General features: G+C 42.8%; 1 protein-coding gene across 1 annotated transcript in view; it reads right to left on the reverse strand.

Annotated features, from left to right (window-relative positions):
- Positions 1 to 12,347, reverse strand: part of LOC141128451 (adenosine receptor A3-like) — a 30,596-nt gene extending 18,249 nt beyond the window's left edge. Inside the window, exon 1 of the mRNA XM_073615744.1 lies at positions 11,374 to 12,347. Within this exon, the coding sequence (XP_073471845.1) occupies positions 11,374 to 11,723 (350 nt within the window). The 5' untranslated portion in view covers positions 11,724 to 12,347. The remainder of the gene's footprint in view (positions 1 to 11,373) is intronic.
- Between the last annotated feature and the right edge of the window lie 211 nt (positions 12,348 to 12,558).

The following is a 12,558-nucleotide window of genomic DNA, read 5'->3' on the forward strand; positions in this document are numbered from 1 at the left end:
AGGGGTCTCACATGTGAGGAGCTCCAGAAATGTTTTTCCGGATGGAGAAAACAATTTTTTTTTGTTGTCTCCGGGTTTCGTAATTTCCGGATTAGGGTCTGGAGTCCGGAGGCTTCATAGAGATTTGGGTGGGTCGAAGCCTCTACCCCTGTGCCCCTGTGCACAGGTCTTACCTGATTGTGGCCCTCAGCCTGCTGCTGACTTACTGACGCCATCCCCCTGCCTGCAGCATAAACTGACTACACCTCTGCCTGCTACCTGGACTATGGAAAAAAACTAGCTGTAGCAAGAGGCAGTATGTTTACGAAGGGCTGGAGAGCGGTACAATAATGAGTGCAGGGAGGTAACGGTGTACCAGGACCAATATTATGGCTGTGCTGGCTGTCTCTGCCTGAACAATTTCTATGGACAAACGCTTTGGCTTTGCTGACGATATCCTTGTGCTGACTATAGACAATATTCCTGCCTGCTGCCTGGATAATTACTATTATTGCTAAGCACATCCCTGCCTGCTGCCTGCACCAATTCTCTCCTCTGGGGACACTACTAAAACCACAGGTAATACTTTTTTTTTTTTACCCTTTCCTCAATAGAATTTATTTTGGAGTGTAATTTTTGGTATGTAAATGCTATGTGTTAGAAATATAAGGGCCTTCAAAAATAATAGGTTGTCAGGAAATTAGATGTATAATTTATGCTTGTAGAACACCTAAAGGTGCTACTTCAATGGTGGGCCTCTGTATGTGGTCAGGCTGTGTAAAAGTCTCACACATGTGGTATCGCCAAAATGGGGTAATTTTGTGGGCATTTCCATTGTCCTGGGGCTCCAGGGCCTTGAAAACTGTAATAGGTGGTTGATAAATGAGATGTGTAATTTATGCTTATAGAACGCCTGAAGGTGCTACTTCCCTGGCGGGCCTCTGTATGTGGCCAGGCTGTGTAAAAGTCTCACACATGTGGCATAGCCATACTCAGGAGGAGTAGCAGAATGTATTTTGGGGTGTCATTTTTGCTATGTACATGCTATGTGTTGGAAATATCTTAAAAATGGACAACTTTGTGGAAAAAAAATGCGTTTTCATTTTTTTTCCACATTTTCCAAAAACTTCTGGAAAAAAATGAACAGTTCAAAAGACTCATTATGCCTCTTAGATTATACATTGGGGTGTCTGCTTTCCATAATGGGGTCATTTTGTGGGTATTTGTACTTTCCTGGCTTGTTAGTGTCTCAAGAAATGAGATAGGTCTTCAGTACATCAGGTGTGATCAGGTGTGATCAATTTTCAGTGATTTGCACCATAGCTTATAGACTCTATAACTTTCACAAAAACGAAATAATATACACTAATTAGGGTTATTTTTACCACAGATATGTAGTCGCATAAATTTTGGCCAAAATTTATGAAGAAATATTACTAATTTGCAAAATTTTATGACAGAAACAAAGAAAAAGGCATTTTTTCACCAAATTTTTAGTCTTTTTTAAAAAAAATTAAAAACCCACTAGTGATTAAATACCACCAAAAGAAAGCTCTATTTGTGTGAAAAAAAGGATGCAAATTTCATTTGGGTACAGTGTTGCATGACTGAGTAATTGTCATTCAAATTGTGAGAGCGCTAAAAGCTGAAAATTGGTCTGGGCAGGAAGGGGGTGAAAGTGCCCTGTAGGCAAGTGGTTAAATAATGTAGCTGCCTGTGGTAGCTGGCTTTAGCTGAACACTGTGCCGAGGTCGCACTACACAAACGTGTAAATAATGTAGCTGCCTGCGGTAGTGATAGGATCAGAAAAACACCACCAATCTTCTACAGGTAGCTTTAGCTGAACACTGTGCAGAGGTTGCACTACAATAACTTGTAGCTTTAGCTGAGCACCGGGCAGAGGTCGCACTACACTAACTTGTAGCTTTAGCTGAGCACCGGGCAGAGGTCGCACTACACTAACTTGTAGCTTTAGCTGAACACTGTGCAGAGGTCGCACTACACTAACTTGTAGCTTTAGCTGAACACTGTGCAGAGGTAACACTACACTAACTTGTAGCTTTAGCTGAACACTGTGCCGAGGTCGCACTACGCTAACGTGTAAATAATGTAGCTGCCTGCGGTAGTGATAGGATCAGAAAAACACCGCCAATCTTCTACAGGTAGCTTTAGCTGAACACTGTGCAGAGGTCGCACTACACTAACTTGTAGCTTTAGCTGAGCACTGTGCAGAGGTCAAACTACACTAACTTGTAGCTTTAGCTGAACACTGTGCAGAGGTCGCACTACACTAACTTGTAGCTTTAGCTGAACACTGTGCAGAGGTCGCACTATACTAACTTGTAGCTTTAGCTGAACACTGTGCAGAGGTCGCACTACACTAACTTGTAGCTTTAGCTGAACACTGTGCAGAGGTAACACTACACTAACTTGTAGCTTTAGCTGAACACTGTGCCGAGGTCGCACTACACTAACGTGTAAATAATGTAGCTGCCTGCGGTAGTGATAGGATCAGAAAAACACCACCAATCTGCATGCAATCATCAGCCAGCAATGCACTGCGATACCGCAGTGAATTATGGGCCGTGACGCGTCACTCGAATTTGGCGAGAACGGCCCATATCATTCGCAATTCGGCGAACGACCAAACAGACGATGTTCGAGTCGAACACGGGTTCGACTCGAACACGAAGCTCATCCCTACTCAATACCAATGTTTTAAAAGACCTGGATATTTGTCATATATGTATTTGTACATGGAGGGGAGTTGAAGTGAGTCACATGATGACTCATAGGTGGAAGTACCAACTATAATTCTCTTCAATCTTAGCAGCAGAACAATGCAGAGAAAAAGAGTAAGGTGAGAATATGCTGACCGGGAGAGGGGAAGTTAAAGTGATTGTAAACGATCACCTTGTAAATCAACACATTCAGTTTGAAATAGAAATGAACAGAAAACATTTTTGTATAGAAAGAAAACAACATTATAAATACTTTTTTTCCCTTTTTTATAAGTGACCTCATACCCTCTGTTCTCAGCTGCATAAGAGCTGAGGGGAGCAGCAGCACACTGAGCTTGCCAGTGAATGGCAGTGCAGAGGGGGCGTGTCAGGACAAGTCTGATCATCGGAGGAGTGTACACTGAGTTCCCAGCATAGCTAGAGTACTGACCACGGTGTGCTCTCCTGCTTAGTGGGGTCAGTTTGTAATGGGAAAGCAGAGGAACTGGCAGGGACACCAGGGATTTCACACAAAGGAAACATACAAAAAGAACAGGATAATTTCTCATACATCTACTTGGTACAGCAGGCACATATCAGGATTATGCAGTGTTAGGGGTAATAAATGCTTTAAGTGACCTTGATCCCTGCTGCTTTGCCCTGCATGGGCAAATTGCAAGGTTTTTTTATGATGCACTTTCTACTTCTGTCAATAGATTGTGGGACTGTATAATTACATCTATAAGAAAATTGCCAGGTTATGTTTGTATTTGGTTATTTTATGTTTTTGCTATGTTATTATTTTAAAAAAATCTGTGTTATGCTTTTGCAATTGTGGCATTTATTTTCATTTGTATTCTATTTGGTATTCATTTTATTCCCACAACAGCCTGACAGTTATCTAAAAAAAATGTTTATTGCTATAAATGGTTGTGATTTATGTTAATCAATTTTGGTGCAAATTGTAAACATTATTTGTTTGCTTTTATTCTCCATGGTTTCTTTTGCTTGTTTTGTCACTTAGTTTTTTTTTGTATCATATGTATACTGCACTAAATAATCCAAGTTTGACCTTGTTCTGTATGTTTGTTATTTATAAAGAATGCTTTACTTTAGCATTGATATTTAGCTATGATTATGACTAGGATTGGTTGAGCTGCATCAGTGATGTTACTTTTCTATTTTGGTATCATTATACATGATGCTTTACTGCTTTGGTAGTTATTTGATGTGCAGTGCTGATAATTGATACGTGTAGGTGTAAGTACACTTTAGGTTGAGATCTTATCAGTTTACAATAGGATGTGTAACCAACACAAGTGCAGAATTGTGGTAAGATAAATGATGTAGCGTACACACGAGTGGACTTTTCGACCAGACTGGTCCGACGAACCGAGTCTGGCGGAGAACTTGATCATGTGTGGGCTTCATTGGACCTTCAGCTGACTTTTCCAGTCGAAAATCTGACGGACTTTAGATTTGAAACATGCTTCAAATCTTTCCGACGGACTCGAGTCCGGTCAAAAAATCTGCTCGTCTGTATGTTAGTCCGATGGACGAAAACCCACGCTAGGGCAACTATCGGCTACTGGCTATCAACTTCCTTATTTTAGTCCGGTCGTACGTCATCACGTACGAATCCGTCGGACTTTGGTGTGATCGTGTGCAGGCAAGTCCGTTCGTTCAAAAGTCCATCGAAAGTCTGTCAAATGTTCGTCGGAAAGTCAGTCGGACCAGTCCGGTCGAAAAGTCCGCCCGTGTGTACACGGCCTGAGTCATGAAGTAGCAATATAGATGTACTGTATTGTCTTGGATAGTCTGTGTCAGTTCTGTAATAGCCATAATGCTAAAATAAAGGCAAAACAAAAATACTATGTATTCAAGAGCCATTATTTGAATCTTGGCCAGCTTTGTGTATTCCTTTGAGATCTGTGCAAAACAGATTTACCCTTTATTTATCCACAACTATATATGCTACACAATGGAGACACTCAGACTAAATAGCCTAAACAGGGGGGCCTTGATGAGGCAACGGGGCTTCCACATATATTTGATTAAGAGGGAATTGGTTCATTGCCAGGGCAAACAAAGGGGCAAACAAACAAAGGGGCACAACATTCTATCTACACAAATATCGGACGTGGAAAAAAGAATCATGGACTTTATTGGTATTCAAATTCAAATGATTCTGGATCCAAACAATCAATAATATTCACAGAACCAAAACCCAGGTACATTCGACTCATCAATAATCATCGTTGCTGCAGACAGGAGGACCCGATACAGGCAGTGGTTAGTTCAGGGGTAGTGACACATTTATTATCAAAAGATGTTTACAAGACCTTGTAATGAAAGAGGGGGTGGAAAGGGGGGCGACATAATAGGGCTTAACAAAATGATCTCTTATAAACCATTTTTAGAATATTAGGTTTTTAATTCTTTGTTCAGAAATTAAAGAGGGTTAAACTTCCCTCTATGCGATGCATACTAGTACATTATACTTTTACTTTGCAGGTAAGAAAAAAGGGGGAAAAAATGAGTTTACTTCCTCTTTAAATTGATCTGATGAGTTCTTTTCAAGTAAACTGGTGTATTTTCTGGTTGTTGTCTTTTTGCTAGAATGCCATGCTTCTGTGTGAGGAGTGTGTGGATTGTTAATGGATTTTTAATGCGTTAATGCCTCACCTAGATGTACATTTACAATATATTTAGTTATGCTTTGAGATTTGTTTTCTGCTTAATTTTTTCTTCATTTATCTTTTTGTTTTTTTTATGGGTCACAGGGGGTGCATGGAGCTCCCTGGTACATGGGTGTATGGGAACTCTCGGGATTTGAGCATTTACTGTGCTTCCTTATGCTACCACCACTCCTTGGGCAAAATAGTGCATGTACAATTTTGTATCTATAAATCATACATGTTATAAAGGTTGGTATTGTGCAAAATTCCACTCTTTTGCTGTAATGAGAAGTGCTCCAAGTGAAAAAACCTCTACCGTCCTCCAAAGTGCAAACGCTCACCTCCAGTATTGACACTCACTACAAAGGTCAAAATAGCATATTTGTCATACACCAGGACCCGGAGGACACTTGGATTAAAAACAGGGAATTGTCATATTCTATCACTTCGTTAACCACCCCAACCCTTGCTCATACTTTCACCAACAAAGGGCTCTGAGACAACTTGTCCATGAGACTTTATCCTGCCAGCCTCTGGAAATAGAGCATCCTCAAGATCAGTGTTCCCCAAACTGCAGCCTGAGGGTCAGATGTGGCTCTTTGCTTTATTCAGCCCTTGGGGCACTATTCCGCTTACTGATACCAACAATGGGGCACTATTGTACCCACTGACACCATCAATGGGGCCCTATTCTACCCACTGACACCAATGATGGGGCACTATTCCTCCCACTGACACCAATGCTAGGGCACTGTTCCTGCACTGACAAGAAATGTTGGGGCACTGTTCCTCCCACTGACACCAACGATGGGGTACTGTTTCTTCCACTGACACCAATGATGGGGCACTGTTTCTTCCACTGACATCAATGATGGGGCACTGTTTCTTTCACTGACACCAACCAGGGTGCACTGTTCCTTCCACTGACACCAACGATGGGGCACTGTTCCTTCCACTGATACCAACATTGGGGCCTTATTCCCTTCACTGAAACCAACAATGGGGCACTAATCATCCTCCTAACACCAAAGATGGCATTGTTTTCTGCCACTGATGCCAGGACATTTTCTACTCCCAACAGTCTGCCCTCCTAAAGTCTGAAGGACAGTAAACTGGCTCTTTGTTTAGAAAGTTTTAAGACCCCTGATCTAGATGCTTCATCCTCTGCTCCCTTTGCAAGGACAGGAAGAGCTCTATAACTTTCCCCTTGTAACGCAAATCACAGAGGGTTGCCAACCAGTAATGGTCCCTCTCCTTAATGCCATAAATCCTAGGGTCCTTTTATTGGTCTGGTGCCTTGAGGATCTCATGCACCATCGGAGGTGGAGGAACCCGAGTTCTCATGGTTGATGTGGATTACCTCCTCCCAGCCATGTACTACTCTCAGGGTTTAGAAGTGATGAAACCCATTCATGGAAGACTGCCACATCATAAGCTTCAATATGAATGTCTGGATAGAGTGTGCCCTGAGATGCCAAGTCTTCCTCTTCCTTCTGCTGCCCTGTCTCGAATGCCCCGTCCATGATGTCAACTAAAACCAAGGAATTTCCAAGCTCAACTTACCAACCAGCCTGCGACCAACCGAATTAACCTGTTTAACAGTTTGCGTTAAAAACAGGGGTTTAGTTGCACACATTTGCAAATGCATGCATAAGCTGCAGGCCACGGCAAGGCACCCTGTATCCTGCAGACCCAAACTCTAATGCCGCGTACACACGGTCGGATTTTTCGTCTACAAAAGTCCGACAGCCCGTCCGACAGACTTTCGACTGACTTTTGGCGGACTTGCGGCAGACTTTCTAACAAACGGACTTACCTACATACGATCACACAAAAGTCCGACGGATTCGTACGTGATGACGTACACCAGACTAAAATAAGGAAGTTGATAGCCAGTAGCCAATAGCTGCCCTAGCGTTGGTTTTTGTCCGTCGGACTAGCATACAGACGAGCGGATTTCTGGGTCCGGCGTAGTTACGACGTAAAGATTTTAAGCATGTTTCAAATCTAAAGTCCGTCAGATTTGCGGCTGGAAAAGTCCGCTGAAAGTCCGGGGAAGCCCACACACGATCGGATTGTCAGCCGTATTTTGTCCGTCGGCGTCCGTCGGACTTTTGTAGACGAAAAGTCCAACTGTGTGTGCATAACTTTGAAGAGTCTCCACAGTGGGAGCACATGTATTCTAATGGATAGATGAAGGGCAGATGACTGGAGGGAGCCCAACCCTCCTTAAAGGCGCAGGAGCACACTGAACACCCAGCACATTGCACAATGCCAGCAAAGGTGTCAGTGCTTTGCCTGACCAATATGTCAATGTATTTGCAAATGTGTGCAACTAAACCCCTGTTTTTAACGCATACTGTTAGACAGGCTCCCTCCAGTCATCTGCCCTTCATCTATCCATTAGAATACATGTGCTCCCACTGTGGAGACTCTTCAAAGTTAGAATTAGGGTCTGCAGGATACAGGGTGCCTTGCCGTGGCCTGCAGCTTATGCATTTATTTGCAAATGTGTGCAACTAAACCCCTGTTTTTAACGCATACTGTTAGACAGGTTAATTTGGTTGGTCGCAGGCTGGTTGGTAAGTTGAGCTTGGAAATTCTTTGGTTTTATTTGACATGCGTTTGCCCTTCCAGTGCTCCTTGCTGTGAAGACTAGTTAAAGGTGGAGGCAGTGACCTTTTTTTGTTTGCCCCGTCCATGATGCCAGGTGTGTGCTCCAGCAGGAACACATGCATGCATTAACAAAGTTCACCATTCTTGTCACCTCCTCAAATGGTGACAATATAGTGCATGTGTCCTGTATTAGCAGCCACTGGCTTGGGGAAAAAAGGCCCAGCTCCCCTGAGCCTGTCCTAGTGCCATACTTGCACAGGGACAACGTACTTGTTAACGGCCTGTGCTGCATGTGCAGTCCATGCAGTGTGGCTAAAGTTGAGTTCCACCAGGTGGATGTGTCACAGATCAGACAGTTTGAGGGCTGATGGAATTCCTGCTGAATTTTGCCTAGTTGAATGCTGGCTGGGTAGGACCACCTGAAGTGGCTACAAACTCTTCTGGCTTGCCATAGAAGACCTTGTAACCCTGACTACCTATCCAGGAACTGTTACACAACTAGATTGAAGATGTGTTCCAAGCAAGGCATGTGTATCAACTTTCCTAGCCAGAAAGCAGACAGCAAGTTGGTGTTATTGTCACACATCACCATTCCTGGCACAAGTTGCCGTGGGGTTAACCACCTCTGGGCTTGCCCCTGCAAAACTGAAATAATCACTACTCCAATGTGGCTCCTGTTCCCTAGGCATACCAACTGCAGCGCTGCTTGGCATATTTTAGCCTGAGCTATAGAAAAGGCTCTGGAACACTTCAGGAGGAATGGTGGATCAGAGGAAGTCTCAGAAGAAGAGGGCATTGAGGAGGAGGAGGTGGAGGGGACAGCTTTGGCATCGTCACCAGCACCTATAAGGACACAGGGCAGCTGAACAAATCCCAGCGTTTTTCCCACTTCTGCATCCTTCCTGGTAGCCAGCAGAGTCCTCTAGTGGGCACATGATGGTGAAGAGAAGGGACAGTCTTACAGGCAAAAACATGGTGTCTAGGAACGTGCCACAGCGGTACAGCACAGGCTGCAAAATTCCCGCAAGGGGGCAGAATCCACTTTCAAGCAGGAAAAGCAAGAATTGTAAAGCCAGCAATTTTGCCAAACTGGCAATTAGGTGCTGGCCATGGAGCTGTATTTTTTTTTTTTTTGTGCTCTAGCAGCTGAGCCAGCAAAACTTGCCTGTTCAATGCTACAGTTGTTGGGGTGGGGTTGGCAAAATTTTGGCCAGCGATGGCTCTTGCAATGCATCATGGGGTGTTTGTCAGAGTAATTCCCGATGCACATCCAAAAGTTCAGGATTCGCCAAACCACGCCTAGCTTCAGTCCAAACTTAATTTCATGTTAAATACTCAGCTAAACCCTAGTTGAAATCTGCCCTGTTCACAGATCGGAGTGGCACCTGAATGTTTCAGTGGGCTTTATTTAAAAGGCGAGCAAAGGTGTTTACGTAACAAAGAGTACAGTAACAAACAGTAGCACCTGTGACCAAACACGTTATTGACTCCCCTCTGGCCAGAACAAAACAAGTCAAAATAGAGACACGAGACTGGCCCAGCAGCAACAACAGAAAATAAAAGCATCAACAGCAGTGAATCCTAATTAATTAATCCTATAAAGCCCTGCCTACCGCTGGCCAGTCTGACTAAAGTCTGTTGGCATTGGCCCCTTTCTCTCAACATTGCCTCAGTGTTCTCTTACTATCCACCGCACTGCCTTTCTATAACCAGCCACTACATGTTTATTTCCTCTTACCTATCACTGTGTCTGCACCCACCTTCTCTCACCACTCACCATGCCTGCAACCCCCCCTTGTCAAGCCACATACTGAGGTAGCAACCCATTCCTCCACCATGCACTACACCTTCACATTTCTTCTTTACCTATGTACACCCCCTTTTATTAGCATGCACTATGCCCCTCTTTTGTCATCACACACCGTGCCTGTACCCACCTTTTGCATCAGCAGTTCCCCTTCAACAAGTACCTACCATGTGTGCAACCCCCCTTCTCTCACTATCTACCGCACCTGTACTCTCCTATTCTTAGCACCCCCCACACTTTTAGCCCTCCTTCTCTCAGCAGCCAGAATGCCTGTACCCACACCCTCTCAGAACCCACTACACTTACACTCCTCTACTTTACGCACACTGCAGCTGCAGTTCTCCTTCTCTAGCTCTCACCAATGCATCTGTACAGCCCCTCCGCATCCATACTCTCACCCAATGCCTGCACTCTCATTCGTTTACTCCGATCATCATCCCTGACCCCTGATGATGTCACATGTGCTGTGTCACAACGTGTTTGGAGGAGCCCGGTGACGTCACTTCAGTATCACTTGAACGTTCCATAGTGGAACACACTGCACTTGCTGCACTTGTTTTACCCACTAAATGTGAGTGTAAAATTGTTGATTTTTAATAAAGTATAAAAACGATTTTACACTATGAAGAGTATTTTTAGCTATATATGATTACACCATGGGAGATATCTGGAGAGGAGAAATGGGAGTGATATCAGAGACCCTAGCACTTAAAAAGAAGCGTGTTAATAATTTTGTTTGATCTATATGAGAATATAGATAAAACGTAGAGGTGAGCGGCAACCCACACAGTAGTTTGAAACACATGGTGGATGTTATCCTCTTGGATAACTTGGTTGTCACATGGGATCACCTTTGAAGCAGAAGAAAAACCTATGACTTATGAACTTGTGTGCACTAAACTTATATATGATATATGGGATTGTATACATCACAGTGTGTGAAAGATTTTGAGACAATTGCATGGTAGGTGTTATCTTTTTTTTTGACCAGGTGCAGGTGGATATTATCCTCTTTATTTTGTACTAAGTGGGAGTTTTCTCTAACCCAACCTTGGCAACCATCATGTCAGAGCCATGTTGGCTTTTCCCTTTGGCATAGATATAGGTTTTGTGTTTCTATTACCGTGTTTTGGGGAGCTTTGGGGTTCTGGAGTCATTCTGTACCACTGCATTTTACAGCCTTTACCTATGTTGAAACACCTCTGGTTTGCACATCATTTCTGCCTATAAATTAAGTTTTTCTGTATATTTGTTGATAGCAAATCCTTATATTTAGATTTTATATAAAATTGTAACTGTGCACATCCATTGGCAATAGTGACTGTATAAATGTATCTACCCTCTATGTTTTAATATAGGTTTTATTAAGGTATAGGTATTGCTTTTTTACATGCAAATAAAAATTAATGTTTGATTAACGTTTTTTATTTTAGGCAATAAGTGCAATATGGAATAATTATGTGCAAAGTTCAGTAAACCATGGCAAACTAGTAAAGAAGAATTTAAAGGCTTGGAAATGTGTCATATTCTTGAAAATGTCATTTAAATAAAGAAAAAATGTATTACATCTTACCTGTTTGGTACCTTAATTCTCATGTATCTGTCAAGAGCTATGGCCAATAGAGATAAAATAGATGCATTTGTCATTATAATAATCACACAACAAATAAACAGGCAGGCATGAAAGCACATTTGTATTTCCAGGGTCAGGGTGATGGCCAGAGGCATAACCACAGCTCCAACTGCCAAGTCAGCTACGGCCAGAGACACAATGAAGTAGAAAGTTGTATCTTGCAGAGCTGGATTCTTTTTCACTGCCCAGATCACCAAAGCGTTCCCCATAATAGCAAATATTCCAATAACTGCTTCCGCTGCCATGTACACAATGAGGGGGCTATCTGCCACTGATGTTTGGTTAGTCATAATTGTATGACTCTATTATAGGTACCTCTTTGTAGAAAATCCATTTGGAGTAAGGGCAGTTATACTTATAGTGTGCTTAATCTTTTTTAACTCCCACTTCCTATTCAAATATGTGCTTAACAAAGGAAACCAATACTTCCTTTATACCGTGTAAACCGCTTTAAAACTTTTCTTCATGTTTTGTTTTGTTTTTTTTATATATTTTTTTTGACAATTATAAAGAAAAGAAGGAGCACCAAAACTTTCCATGTGAGAGATAGGCAACCTAAGTATCACATGCCAGGAAAGTCATGCAATATAATTTTTAGTGGCACCCAGAACGCATATAGGCTTGGACTGGCCAGCTTGACGACCATAGCATCCTGCTCCTTAAAAATACAGGGCTGTTGCAATAAACTGTAGTTGACAGCCCACTAAGGTGTAAATTGCAAAGCCTGGTCTGCCCCTCTGCAACATTGACCCATCCACTTTTTTGACTTTTCATTTCATTGAGGCCAGCCTGATGTCACTGGTGTTCAGGTGCAAGCTCTCCTCTTAATACCAGAATAGGCCAGCTTGGGGCTGTGAATGTTACATGAGGAGGCTCATCCACCTACCCTCTTCTTCCACTGAGTGGAACTGCCAGTTGCAGCAGGTATGAATGTAAAACCCTTGTGCTTGATGGTGCAGAAATTGGGGCTGATCTGTAGTCCAAAGGTACAGTAATTGGGGATGATCAGACATCTGGGGCTAATCAGAGGTTTAAGTTTTCAAGAATTGTGGCAAATTTATTTCTACAGGTACTTATATAGTGCTGTCAATTTACAGAGCACTTTTACATATACATTGCACATTC

This window comes from Aquarana catesbeiana, linkage group LG02 (genome assembly GCF_042186555.1).
Source record: "Aquarana catesbeiana isolate 2022-GZ linkage group LG02, ASM4218655v1, whole genome shotgun sequence".
NCBI classification, from domain to species: Eukaryota; Metazoa; Chordata; class Amphibia; order Anura; family Ranidae; genus Aquarana; species Aquarana catesbeiana.